Genomic DNA, 14,694 nt, shown 5'->3' on the forward strand with positions numbered 1-14,694 from the left:
CCTCTACTTTCTCTAACCTGCTTGATTTTCTACAACTGAAAAAATTCTGGTGTACTAAAACCAGAGCCAAGGCTTCTCAACATCTTCAGTTAAAATATTTGTAATTTTGATAAACCATAATGAACATCTGAAATTATACAATATTGTAAACCATTATGATCCCAATAAAATTAGTGGGGAAAAAAAATCTTGTAATTTCCCAATCAAGGTAGATCACACACGTTACCTGCACTTCACAGTAGAGAACTCTGAGTGCTTGGTGTCCTTCGATTATCTTAACCATTACACAGCACTATGCGCTTATCACCCTGGTCTTCTTTAGCCTCAAAAAGACATTCAGAATTTATTCTCCATATAGAAGAGTTCTCCTGGCAGCAGAATAAGTTACAAACAGACCCAAAAAAACTCCAAAAAACAAAAGAAAATTTTTTTATTGCTTTACAACAAGCCAGCAACAAACACAACTGAATAATTATAAACAGGACACTTCTAAATTCTCAAATGGAGTTTAAGACCAGAATGTGCTTCTCCACTTAAAATGTTTTTAAACATTTGTTTAAAACTGAAATCCACAACTTCTGCCAAGAACTTTTAATATTCTCAAGCAGAATCAATACAAAGAAAACTATTCTCAAACTTACTGCATGTCTGATGATGTAATTAAAAGCCTTTTATGCTCAATCCAGGCAGTGTTATTTGTACACATTTTAGATGACCATCCTAGGCACTTTAAAGATCCTAACACTTTTTCTTTCTACAAACTCTTCTGCAGAAAGAGCTATCAAGAAAATTGTTCTAAAATCCAACAATGCATAGCAATTTATGCCTCATTTCTACTTTCCTCATGATGGAAAATTTGGTCAGTCCTTAATTCAGCCTGCTAACAGCTCCGATGGCAATGCCAAATGTCCTACTATACCAATAGGAAGCCCAAACTAGTATTAGGCATGAGAGGGGAATACGTCTAAATACTTCATATTATTCTAGAAACACTTGCACCCTCCTTGCAGTGAGCTCCAAAAAAGCCGTGGATTAAGTCACCATTTTAATACTTTCAATTCAACAGCAAAAGTTACATGGCAAGCATTCTTAGTACTACCTGAAAATGGGGAGGAGGAGGAGGAGGGTGCCAACAAGATTTAAGTGACTTGCTCAAAACTGCAAGTCTAAAACCTGACTGCTGGGACAGCCATCGACAACCGAAACTGCTTACTCTAAAAAACATGACCAAATCAGCTGATTTTTTATTTTTTTTAATCCAAGGTTTCTCTTTCTTCCAGACAAAGCACAGCACTTTTCTCTCAGAACATGCCAGTCAGTGTATTGCTAATTAACGTGACTGGGTGGCTTTACTCTCCCAGACCGAACAGTCGAGCTGGCTGCTAGAAAAAAGGTTTCGGAGCTTAGAACTCTAGCATATGCAGTGTTAGTTGAAGATGTGTGTGAAAACAATTTGTAATTGCTACAAGAGCAGAATGTTAAGGCAACATCAGAAAACAGACGTGTTTAAAACACTAAGCCCTACTCCCCACCTGGTAAATAGAGCCAAACGATAAGATGTTACTCAATCCCTTATACAAAAACTTCTCAAAATAATCTGTGGAACTTGACTTTACAATTTAATCTTTTCTATTTTGATGGCAGTGAGAGAGAACTCTGGGGCTTTAACTCCCTTGCAAAAAATTTCAACATGTGATTTACTCACAAGGCTAGAAAGGAAAATATAAAATAAATTGTCCTTTGCATGGCAACCATCCTTTTTAATTATCTATTTTTATACTGTATCCAGGCTATACCTGGGTATGGATGGCTAATTTGGATATAGAAAACATCAAGGATCACTTCTGGAAGAATCACAAACAAGACAATAAACTCCGCAGTCAACAGCATCCGGGTAAGCAAGAAAAGGACTTTACACAAAGAGATTGACATTTACACTGTCTGACAGAACTAAAATACACTGAATACAGAGCAAGTTCACTGAAATAACAAAGCAAAATCTGTCCTTGTAAAGGCTATTCTTTTATCCCCCCCAAAAAGTGTTTCAATTCTGATACTTACACCACACAACTGGTTAAGAAAATAAAGCGTGCGGTGTTTAGCAACGGGGGCGTCCTAACTACCGTGAGAGGCACTGGCGACCACCGAGCTCAGCAGGGCCAGCGCCGGGAGAGCCTCCTATTTCTCTACACAAGCCGCTGCCGTCTCCTTATTGAAGCCCCGGATGGAGAGATCGTAGACCACCTCCTCTACTTTCTTCACATCATACTTCAAGCCGTCGTAGCGCTTCCTCAGGGAGTCATTTTTCAGGTTGAGAAGGCGGAAACCGGAATCCAGCTCATTGATGAAGGTGGAGATGTGAAGGGGCCGGGAGTAGTCTCCAGCAGTCACACTGTTGACTGACAGCCTTGACTGCCCAAGGAAAGACGAACGGGGACGCGTTACAACACGGCTCCTCCTTAGCACGTCCTCCACATCACAACTGGGAGACCCTCAGGCCACAAAACTTTTCCACAATGGCCTTGATAATTACATTTTTGACAACTGCGTAGTATTACTAACCAACTTAATAACTTAAGAAATCACTTCCCTTTTGTTAGAGTCTCCATAGTCTACAATTTATCATAAATTTGAGTAAGACGATAGTGCACACCTTTATAACAGCTTTTTCTTCCCTTAGAATTTTTTTATAGGACAATTTCTCAGGGAAGAGATTAAGAGGATAAAAGCAAGAATAATTCATACAGTTATATAGTTAAATTGCTCTCTAAAACAATGATATGAATTAACAGTTACCAGGAATATATGTCTTGCCACTACTTTGGAAAGAAGAAGTATTATCATCCTTTAAAAATTCACCCGTTAGCAAGTATGCACAGCCACCTCATCGTTTAAACTGGCATTTCTCTGATGATTAGCAAAACCTAACGCATACATGCACAGTCAATGACTACCTGGTGACCAATAGATGGCTTAGAAAAGAATTAGCCTTCCTGAATTTTTGTACCTATTTAAAAAAATGACAGCAAGCTGGGAAGATCAAAAAGCAAATGGCAAATTACTAAGCTTCTTACCAGTTCACTAGCAAGAATGAGAACTCCTGAGAGATAATCTTCTACATCCAGATGAAATCCTTTCTCTCGATCTGGCTCAACTAAAAAATATATGAAAGTAAAGATAAGGTCATGAGGTAAATACAATTTAAGCTTAAGAATATTAAAAAAATACATATATACACACATATATATATATACACACACATATACAATTTCTCTCCAAGTAAGTGCAAAAAGGGTGAATCTTTTAAAACTGTCTTTTTAATGTGTTCACAACCTTGGCAACCAGCCCTCCCTGTGGCTTTTTTAAGCTCTTAAGCAAAATTCAATTTTCTCTTCCATTCTTCTCTCAAAAAGTAGTACCATCAAGAATGGTATCTAGTTATGCCAAAGAATACCTCTGTTTTTCAAAGACGCATGATGCAGCACTTACAGGAGAATTAACGGTACCTACAAGTGACTTTCAAAGGGTTCGCACATGCACACACGCGCGCACCCACAGGAGACTCTGACGCAAACGTTAAGTGGTGAATCCGCGTAGGCTGAAACAGGTGTTCACCGTACTATTCTTTCAACTCCTCCTTAGGCTTGAAATTTTTAAAAACGAAATTTTAAAAACTAAAAGAAACACCCAAATACAAAGAACAAGCCACTACATACTTTTAGTTTTTGTTTCCAAGTAACTGGTTTTCTGTTTAGCTCTTATTCGTTTTCATAAACAGAAAGTACAAGCAGCAGACCCTCCCACCACAAATTAAGCTCCCATGCCCCACTCTGCAGATCAACACTGACGAAGACACTTACTGCCAAGAATTTCTGTCACCGCTTCTCGAGTCACTAGCGTTTCTGACTCCAAGTACACAACAAACGCTGCCAAGAAGACCAAGCGCTGCAACACGAACCTCCAGTGCTCGTGAAACCTGCGCAAGCACAAGCGCATTTAGGCGGAGGCACTGGGGCCCAAAGACACACAGTACAGTCATGCTCACCCATTTCAGGAGTGCCATGCTTCTCAAACAGAATCTTATGGGAAACCCCAACATATAAAACATGTAGAAGCAATATGACATTTAAATACATTACACAGATTTAGCATACATTTTGCAAGTTCAAATTTATAACAATTATCTATTTCAGGTTTAATAAAGAGAAGCACGATGCAATTTCGATGAATACAAAAATTTACAATTGAAGATTATGGATGAGAAGAGCAACTGTACTTTAGAAGTTTAATCAATAAAAACAATGATGCTGCTGAGAGCAATAAGAACTGGCAACTGAAGACCGAGGAGCACTGCAAGTGCACAGCAGCCTCAACACCTCACTGATGCCCACCTTCTGATCCGAGCGTGGGCTATCAAGAAAACCCTGATTCACACGTATAAGAAATAACTACTATTCGCAATCACTAAACACATGGACTTAAACCTCAGGAAACTGCAGTAGTTTAACTGAACTAGAAGCCTGAAACAGGAATAGGAAATTTTAAAACCCCTGCATATTTATGCTATGCCTCCTGATTTTCACAAGTAGCAAAACATTCAAAAAATTTTTCAACAAAATGCAGATCAAATAAAACCTTCTGAGGGCCAAATCAGCCAGAGGGCAGCCAGTGTGTGACCTCCAAACCATAAAGTGTCCAAAGACTCTGCCAAACCTATTGTCCCACTTCTCTAAGCTTCATTTCCTACCTTACAGCAGGGGTCTACAAACTTTTCCCGTGAAGGGCCAGACAGTAAATATCTTGGGCTTTGCCAGTCACTTTCAGTCTCTGACTCATATCCTTACTTGGGTGTTTTGTTGGGGCTTTTTGGGTTTATTTTTTATTTTTTTTTTTTGAGGAAGATAAGCCCCGAGCTAACATCCCGCTGCCAATCCTCCTCTTTTTGCTGAGGAATACTGGCCCTGAGCTAAAGTCCATGCCCATCTTCCTCTACTTTATATGTGGGATGCCGGCCACAGCATGACTTAGGTGTGTGCCCAGTATCCAAATCCAGCAAACCCCGGGCCGCAGAAGCAGAAAACGCAAACTGAACCGCTCCGCCACCAGGCCGGCCCGTTTCGGACTTTTTGTAACAACTCCTTAGAATATAAAAGCAATTCTCAGCTGCCTGAGGCAGCAGGTTACAAAAGGTTTGCTGAGCCCTGCCTTAAAAAAACCTTGTGAGGTTATACTATCCACTCTCCACATATGTCCTAATTATTTATTTCCCACATACATGTCTTAAAAGAACAACTTTTTCACTGAGAAAACAAACATAAGTAGAAAATTTAGGTTCTTATTTACCATATTTCATCAATACTCAGATGTAGTTTTTCCCAGTTTACCATCTGAGAAATCAGGATGCATTTTACAATCTACATGTTTCACAATTATGATTGGCAACAATTTTTCTTCCCTAGTGGTACATAAAATAATGGTGTTATCTTAAAATTAATGCTGTTGTAGAGTCAATGAGATATGGCTAAAATATCAGCTAAATATGTGACCTGATAGTGAAAGTCAAACTTTGAGGTAAAACTCAACTCCATATATACTGTCACCTAATCCCATAACCTTAATCGCACAGATAGGATTCATCCAATCTCACAAATAACTTGAATGTACTAAAAAGATAGTCTCTATATTGACTTTCATACAACTCATATTTTCTTAATTACTTTTTCATTGCAAAAATTACACATATTCCTTAAGAAAACTTTGAAAGTAAAAGGAGGGAAAAAAATAAAATCACCAATTTTGTCACCATTAAAATACCACCACTACTAACAGTTTGATTCTTTTTCTTTCCATTGTTTCTCCTACATAGAAGGATTTCTACCTAGTTCTAAGCAATCATTCAGTACATGTAATTTTTCTACCTTTTTTCACCTAACGTTGTAAAATAACGCTACTTTTCTTACAAACCTGTAATACTGTTCAGCAGGGAACTTGGTCTTCAAAGATGTTAGATGTGTTTTTACTGTACCAAAATGTTCTCGGGCTTTCAAACACCTCTTTGGAACTGATCAAAAAAGATAATCAAACATAATAATGAAAGACTTACCAAATTTCAAATACAGTTCTTGGTTTATAATCTATACAGCCTACCTAGAAATAAATCAACATTTTTCAAATTTCATGACCAAATGTAGGGTATGCATCTCTGCTTTTCAACCTGGCTCTCAAAATTTAATCTCTGGTTTCCCTACCGATTAATCAATAAACAAAAACTTACTGAAATGGAACATTAGGAAGCGTGTGGGTATGCTGTCATACATAACCTCATCCCTAATGGGCTGTGCACCAGCTGCTATTCCTAGTCAGCACTCAATGCAAGCCTAAAATTGGACTGCTTCCAGCTCCCATATTTGGTCAAAAAGAAGCTATCAATTATTCTCAGTCAGTCTGACCAATTTCATATCACTGAGGGAAAATGACCTTCCTCTGACACCTACAAATTATAGTCATAGCATTCTCTACCTCAAAATACACTCATCTCTTTCAGTTGTGCTGGCTACATCTTACAACGGAGGTCTCATGTCTAAACTTACCATACTTGATCTCCATTCAAGGAGCTGACTGTAAACACACTGAAAACTTTTTACACTGGCCATTTCATATCTATGGATGCATATTAAACCATACTCAAAGACTGAAAGGTTGGGTTTTTTTTTTTTAAAAAGCCAAATAAAAGTTGCTAGGTACACAAGAAAGCTATATGAAACTACTACAATTATCATCAGAACTCCATCACAATAGGAAACATTCCTATTTAAACCAGTAAAACCTATTCAAAACATAAGTGAAAAATCAACCAAAGTACAGAATTCTGTAAACCCATAAAATAATCAATTCACTTCTAGAAATTTTTACTCACCATAAAGCACAAGGAAAATTTTTTCATAATAAAATGATACAGACATAAAATATCTTCTGGATAGAAATCAACTCTTTAAAGGAGAGATTGATAAATTAGATAAAAACCTTAAAAATCAAAATAAAGAACTTACTGTCCTGAAACCCAGCACCCTGATGGACCCCTTGCAGTAGAGTTAAAATCTCTCGAGCTGTTTGTTCTAAACTCTGGACAACTTTTCGGATTTCCTAAAGAATTAAAAATCAAAGTATCAGATAAATTCAACCATGTTATCACAGCCTCAAACCAAATATATTAAATACCATATTTGATCCATAACATTTTCACACACATTCAAGACACTAACTATCTTTTACAAGGGCTGAACTGGCACAGAAAATATCCAGGTTTGAACCCTCACTTTTCCGCTTATTTCCTCTGTGAGATCGTTAGGAAGTCAGCAAAAAGCCTTAGATGCCTCATGAAGCCTTCAAAGGATAATCGCCACCCACTCACCCCAAATATCCCACTGGAACACTATAAACCTCAAAAGAGATGAGGCATCTGAACATAATTTGTAAGGTGAAGAATGAAATGCAATTCAAGGGTTGGGTATTTTTCACTCACTCATTTTACAAATACTCACTGAGCACATGTACAAGCTAGGCATTGTATAAATTACTGGGGAACCAAGCAGATAGTCCCTTCCTTCCCGCAGTTAGTGTGTAATGGGGAAGACCGACGTTTAAAAGGTAAAAATCGCCGAACTTTTTAGAATGTTAATGCGATACTACAAAATATGACAGGGAAAAAAATCATTTAGATTGCGACGTCAAGGACGGGAATATGAGATAACCGGGAAAAGAGTGGAAAGGATCGAATTCCAGAAAAAGTAAACAGTACACACAAGTCTTGAAGCAGGAAAGTATTTGAGGAACTAGAAAAGTGAAAGTGAGGTAAAGTGAACACAACATACAACGAAAGATGGCGAAAATGAGATAGACGGACGGATGGGTGGGAGGGAAGGAGGGAGGGACACCTGTGGGCCACAGTACAGTGTAAAGTTTTATCGTATGTAGAATGAGAAGCCATAGGAAAGATTTAAAGAGAAGTCACACGTGCTTTTAAAACACCAACAACGAACACATGAAACGCGCGTTGTCTGAGTCCCGACTGCCCAGCCTTCGACCTGCACAGTGTCTAAAACTAAGGAAACTGACACTCAAAAAAAGTAGGTGATGCCGAGGAGCCAAGACCCGAACACAGGGAATCACAACAGAGCAGCAGAATCGGGGGTGGGGGAAGGCACGTGCCCTAAGCTCAAACAAGAGGCGTATCAACCCACCCCCAGAAGCTTCCCCGCCGCTCGAGACTGAGCGACGGAGGAGGGCCGGGCGACGCGGCCCAGCTAGGCAAGGAAACGGAAAGGGGATGGGAGAGAGGGGGCTCGCCTCTCGGATGTCCTGCTCGGCAGCCAAAAAGCCCTGCAGCTCCACGAAGATCTCGCTCACAGACATGGCGCCGGCTCCACAACAGTCAGCCAGCGCGGCGACGGCGGCCAGCGAAAAGCGTTCCAAAGACAACCAGCGCAGTCGCTCACAACGCCCGCCGCCACCGCCAAAGCCGCCGCCGCGTCCACCGGGCCCTACGCTACGGCCGTCGCTGGGGTCCTCCAAGGTCCACGGCGCGCAGAAGGCCGGGCTGTCCGCTGTGCTGCCTGAGGCACCTCCCTGCCGCGTCTAGAGCCGGGGCGCGCGCCCAGGGGGCAGGGCTGGGGGAGTGGGCGGGGCTTCCGTCTGAGGCTCTTCAGACAGGCATCGCCAGAAACAGCCCACGGTGGGGGGGAGGGGTAGTCCTCGGAGCACGTGGGCCTCGGGGAAGCGGGGGCGGGCTTGGCGGTGGTGCGGGCTAGCGCGGCTCTTAGACTGCAGGGTGTATTTGTTATATGCGGCAGCAGATAGGGGAGCGGGGAATGCTTCGGTGTTAAAGAATATCACAAAAAGCTGGGTGCAGAAAAATGTGGAGAGGTTGCAATCTTCGTGTAAAAGCGAGAAAAAACTGCGTTCGTATTTGCAAAAAATACACGGGAAAAGGAAAGTTTACGTGGGACTGTGTGAATAGGGGGTGGATTGAGAGCGAAATTTTTCTCAGTGTACTGTTTTTATTTTAACGCCTTCTCCGAATGATTGTATTACCTGTTTTTAAATTATGTGAATTTTTTAAGCGTGTACTGTTGGAAGTTTCTCTTCCACTCAAGTTAACACTTCCTTCTCCCAGTTCCCCTTTATTGAGGCAAGCGCCGTAACGATTTTGTTTGTCCTTGCTGATTTATTCAGTGTATCTACCCTACGAGTACAAATGTGTATGTGTGTGTAGGATGCACTCTCCAAATGAATTAAAGTGATTACTTATATCAACTAAATGATAGTTGATTTGCTTTGTGCCAGACATTATTCTAAAATTTTACACGAAGGATCATATTTTACCTTCGTTATACTTCTGTCAAGTTGATGTTATTGTTATCTTAGAAGTAAATATGGTAACAGATTAATTGACTTGCCTAAGGTCACATGCAGCTAGTAAGTGATGAAGCTGGGATCCAAATGCTTTGTTTTAATCTCTATGCTATCATCATCTATTTAGCACAATAATAATTGCAAGGGACTTTAAATACCTTATCTAACTTGTTGACCCCCCTACAACTCTATGATGTGACAGGCTAGAAAAGCTCAGTTTTAGCAACTTACTCAAACACAAGATTTTTTTTTTGCCTGAGTACCTCTGATATCGGGTACCATTTCGTGGTTTGAAATTTTAGGCAGTAGAATCTGATAATTCACAAAAAGGACGAAAATAGCAATGGGAGCTCATTTTTATTGACTTAGTATCTGCCAAACATGTTCTTAGCAGCGCTTTTTGTATATTAACTGACTTCATACAAACCCAAATTCATTTTTCAAATCCTGTAACATGTCTTTCCATGCCAAATCAAAACAAAGATTGTGACTTTTAAAATTCTAGCAGAAACAGGAGTCTGCCGAATCACTTTTTTCCAAGATCTAATGTGGTTTTTAAGCATCTCCTAAGAATATCTTTTTCTCATTTGTCAAGTTAGAACTATTAAAACTCTCTCTAAAATTTAGGAGGATTGTCAATAATGTGTGCAAAAGGATACTTTCTCTCCCTAGGAATTTGACTATTCTAGGTACCTCAAATAAGTGAAATGAAACCATATTTGTCTTTTTGTAACTGGCTTATTTCACTTAGCATAATGACCTCAAGGTTCAGCTGTTTTGCAGCATGTGACAGGATTTCCTTCTTTTTTAAAGCTGAATAATATTCCATTTTATGTATACTACATTTTGTTTACCTATTCTTCCCTCCATGGACATTTAGGTTGTTTCCACCTTTGGTTATTGTGAATAATGCTGCTATAAACGTGAGTGTGCAAATATCGGCTCAAGTCACTGCTTTCAATTCTTTGGGGTGTACCACCTGAAGTGGATATAGGATAATACTGTGTTCAGTTTTTTGAGGACCATCCATACTGTTTTATAAGCCCCCTTTTTTTTTTCCTGCTTTATCTTCCCAAGCCCCCCGTACATAGTTGTATATCTTTGTTGCAGGTCCTTCTAGTTGTGGGATGTGGGACGCCGCCTCAACGTGGCCTGATGAGCGGTGCCATGTCCGCGCCCAGGATCCGAACCCTGGACCACCACAGCGGAGCCTGTGAACTTAACCACTCGGCCATGGAGCCAGCCCCCTATAAGCTCTTTTTTTAACAGCTATTTCCATTCTACTTCTCCCACAAGAATTTTAACCTAACATAAAAATATTTATTGTTTAAAATCTTTTGATTATCCATCATAATTTTCTACAAAAATTAAAATGTAAATTCCTATTATGAGGTTCTAGATGTTATCATTTTGAGATTATCATTCAACAGTACACGGTTGATCAAAACAACATAAATATATTATAAATTTTATAAATATTAAACAAGAAAACAAGTTTTAATGGAAGTGATCCCTAAATGAGATGGATAGGGCTATGTTTTTTCCAATTAGTTCATGTACTCGTGGATGAGTGTTTTTGTGTGTGTGTGTGTGACAGATAGCTGAGAAATTTTATTCACAGTAATTGTGGAGGGGCCTTCCCCCATTACCCTTAACAAGAAGCAATGCAGAGCCTAGCAAACTCTCAATGGAGAGTCCTAGCCAACATCCTCACTGCATCAGTTAATACCACTGGTGCCTCAGCCTCCTACTGGGCAGCAGCACCTTCAGCACTGTCTTCATCAGGCTCATTGCAGCAGCCATAATGCAGTTCCAACTCACCCCCTCCACCCCCACCCCCGCTGAGCTCAAAGAGGATCTGGCTTCCTCAGCTGCCCAGAGGGACTGGGCACATAGCCTAAAAGTGTGTGAAATTAATGCTCCATGGGGCAGTTTGACCAGTGAAAGGCAGAATGTGGTTAGGAGCCCACAGATAAATTCCTTGCCCTGCCTCTTCCTAACAGACTGTTCTAAGAAACAGTAGTTCCTTACATCTCTCTGGGAATGCACAAATGCCCCATGTAACTTAGCAACCAACCAGCTTACTTATGAGACTGTGGCCAGTGTGATAACACATTGTCTTGTACTTGCTTTCTGGCCTTTGCTACCTCATTTCCTTTTGTCTCTCACTCTGAATGACCTGGAATTCACCCACCCACTCACCCACCCAAATAAAATGTTAGCACCTAATCTTTGTTTTAGACTTTGTCTTCTTGAGAATTCAGACTAAGATATTCATAAAGGTAAGTGGAAGAGAATGGAAGGAGTTCTCTTATACCAATTTCACTCAGTTTCTTAAACCCCTTGCTGGATATTGGCCAAAAATAACAGTGATTTATCATCCATCGTTGTTTTTAATGATTATTGGTGGACATTTCAAACAGGCTTTCCATCAATGCTTTTGAAAGCAAAGAATTAGATACGAACTTACCAAAAACAACTTATGAAAAGCTGTGTTGTCAGCCATTAAATTATCTGCATTCCCCACATCTATACCAATATTTCCAATTGTTCTTTTGTCAGGTGACCTAAAAGCTTAAGCAGCCAAGGGCAATGCACCAAGCAATGCATCACAGTAAGATCTGAAGGTGTGAGAAATTTTACTTTCTTTTGTAAATTGGAAGAAAGAAAGTCTACAGCTCAGGCAAATCTAGGAGAAAATGGGACTTGTTTCGTATGCACCCAAGTCATTTGCTAAGCAGCTGTTCCTTCCCATGGCCCTCAGCCTCTCCTTGAGTGTCCACCAGCTGCATGATGGTCATACCTTGAATCCCCAAACTAGTCTTGGCCTTGTTAGTGCTGGCCTCACTGGGTGGCTGATGTGGGAAAGTTCCACACTCTCCTTTATGATCTATCCCTTAATTGCATTTAAGTACACCAACGTGAGGCTTTACCTAACAACTTTTAAATTGCACTGTTCCCACAATCCAAAAAAGCGCAAAATAAAACAGGCAAAAAGTCTGTTAATCTTTAACATCCTTTTGTTTTCAACCTGCCTGTATCTTCATATTTGAAGTCAGTGTCTTGCAGACAGTATATAGTTGGGTCATGTTTATAAGTCACTCACCAATCTCTGTCTTTTAATTGCTATATTTACATTTAATGTAATTATTGATATGTTAGTGCTTAAGTTTGCCATTTCTTTTTTTCTTTTTGTTTGTCTTCTACTTTTCATTTCTCTGTTTTATTTTTCCTACCTTCCTGTGAATATTTTCTACGATTCCACTTTATTTATAGCATTTTCTTAATGTATCTCATTGCATAGCTTTTCAGTGGTTGCTCTGAGTATTGCATTATATATACATAACTTATTGTTGTCTACTGGTGTCATCATTTTATCAGTTCAAGTGAGGTATGGAAATCTTACTTCCCTATCTCCCACTACCCTTCTCCATTTATAATATAGTTGTTAAATATTTCCTCTACATACAGTCATAGCCACATCAGACTGTTATAATTTTGCTTCAACAATCAAAAAAAATTTAGAAAACTCGAGAAGAAAGTATATTGAATTTACCCATATTTTGCTTACTATGTTCTTTCTTACTTCCTGATGTTCCTAGCTTCCTTCTTTTATCCTTTCTTTTCTGTTTAGAGAATTTTGTCACCTTTCTTTTAGGGTAGATCTGTTGGCAACAAATTCTCATAGTTTTCTTTCATCTGAAATGTCTCGATTCCCCCTCTATTCCTGAAGTATATTTTCACTGGGTATAGGATTCTGGGTTGACAGTTCTTTTCTTTCAGGCTTTGAAAAGTATTGTGCCACTTCTTTTGTGGTTTCTGATGAGAAATCTTCTGTCATTCTAATTGTTTTTCCCCTACAGGTAATGTATCTTTTTTCCTCTGGCTGCTTTCAAGATTTTTTTCTCTGTCTTTAATTTTCAGAAGTTTAATTATAATGTGTCTTGTGGATTTCTTTGAGTCTATTCTGTTTGAGATTTTTGTCTCCTTCTTAAATCTGCAGGTTTATGTCTCTTGCCAAATTTTAGGAGTATTTTGACATTATTCATTTAAGTGCTTCTTCAGCCTTGCCTTCTCGCTCCATTCCTTCTGGGACTTCGATGACAATAATGTTAGATGTTTGTTATATTCTCACAGGTTCCTGAGGCTCTGTTAATTTTTTTATAGTCTGTTTTCTTTCTATTGTTCAGGTTTGTAATTTTTATTTTTCTATCTTCCAGTTCACTGATTCTTACCTCTGTTTCCTCCATTCTGCCCAACTACTCAACTTTTTATTTTGGATATCATATTTTCAATTCTAAAATTTCCATTTGGTTTTTATATTTTCTATTTCATTGCTAAAACTTTGTTTCTTTGCTGAAACTTACTATTTCTTTCATTCATTTCAAGTGTGTTCATAATTGTTCATTGAAGAATTTTATCATGGCTGCTTTCAATCTTTTTCAGATAATTCTAACATCTCTATTATCTTGGCATTGACATCCATTGATTATCTTTTTCATTCTGTTGAGATCTACCTGGTTCTTGGAATGACAAGTGGTATTTTATTGAAACCTGAACATTTTTGTGTTATGTTGTGAGATTCTGGATCTTATTTACACTTTGTGTTTCAACTGGCTTCCTCTAAAACTGCCCCAGCAGGAGAAGGGGGATACTGCCTTGTTACTGCCAGAATGCAGGTAGAAGACCAGGTTCCCCACTTGGCCCCCATTGACACCCAAAAGTAGGGGCTCCTCATTTTTGCTGGATGGGAGTGGAAGTCCAGTCTCCCCACAGGGTCTCCACTGACACTGCCATTATCAGTAACTGACATTATCAGCTGACAGGGATGAATGTCCTGGCTCCTTACTTGACCTTCTCTGAGGTCATCATGGCAGCAGGGTGCCACATTAAGCCTCATGAGGATGGAAGTCCAAGCTCCCTACTCAGACTCGGCTGGCATAGGTGGGGGTGGGGCCACAGTTTGTTCTGTGGTGTTTGGCTGGAGTAGAGCCATTATGTCTAATAGTTTTCTGTCTTGCTAAGCTGCCCCTTTCTTTCTCCTTTGTCTAGAGGGAATAGGCATTTGTTTTGATTATTTTTTTGTCCAAACTTGTTGGCACTTCTGGGTTGCCGGCTTCTTCAGCTAAAATTCTGAGATAAAAATAATAATCACCACCATAATAATAATTAAATAAATAAAAGTCTGAGCTATACTAGGCACAAAGAAAATAGATGGAAGTCACCGCCATGTCATTTCTCTGATTGCCAAGTCCCTAGCTGGTCTGCCTCCTTCTCTCCACT

At 39.5% G+C, this 14,694-nt stretch overlaps 1 protein-coding gene across 2 annotated transcripts; it reads right to left on the reverse strand.

The window, feature by feature from the left end:
- Positions 1 to 406: 406 nt before the first annotated feature.
- TSN (translin) lies at positions 407 to 8,665 on the reverse strand. 2 transcript variants are annotated; one of them, XM_014829255.3, is made up of 6 exons: positions 8,347 to 8,665; positions 7,050 to 7,143; positions 5,965 to 6,061; positions 3,861 to 3,976; positions 3,075 to 3,154; positions 407 to 2,412 (listed from the first exon to the last, which is right to left on the reverse strand). In XM_014829255.3, exons 1-6 carry the CDS (start codon positions 8,410 to 8,412, stop codon positions 2,179 to 2,181), a joined length of 687 nt encoding a protein of 228 aa, XP_014684741.1. In that variant the 5' UTR covers positions 8,413 to 8,665; the 3' UTR covers positions 407 to 2,178. The 2 variants fall into 2 exon arrangements, with proteins under 2 accessions (XP_014684741.1, XP_014684742.1); XM_014829256.3 differs by lacking the exon at positions 3,075 to 3,154 and having other exon boundaries at positions 2,187 to 2,412; positions 8,347 to 8,556.
- Positions 8,666 to 14,694: the final 6,029 nt, after the last annotated feature.

Source organism: Equus asinus, chromosome 4 (genome assembly GCF_041296235.1).
Source record: "Equus asinus isolate D_3611 breed Donkey chromosome 4, EquAss-T2T_v2, whole genome shotgun sequence".
Lineage (NCBI taxonomy): Eukaryota > Metazoa > Chordata > Mammalia > Perissodactyla > Equidae > Equus > Equus asinus.

Bases quoted from the DNA above. Each gene is read 5' to 3' on its own strand.
- TSN (XM_014829255.3), bottom strand. From the start codon at position 8,412: ATGTCTGTGAGCGAGATCTTCGTGGAGCTGCAGGGCTTTTTGGCTGCC. The intron at 6,062-7,049 runs GTAAGTTCTTTA...TTTTTTGATCAG, and splicing joins GGGTGCTGGGTTTCAGGACA to TTCCAAAGAGGTGTTTGAAA. The intron at 3,977-5,964 runs GTTTGTAAGAAA...GTGCTTGCGCAG, and splicing joins CCTGCTGAACAGTATTACAG to GTTTCACGAGCACTGGAGGT.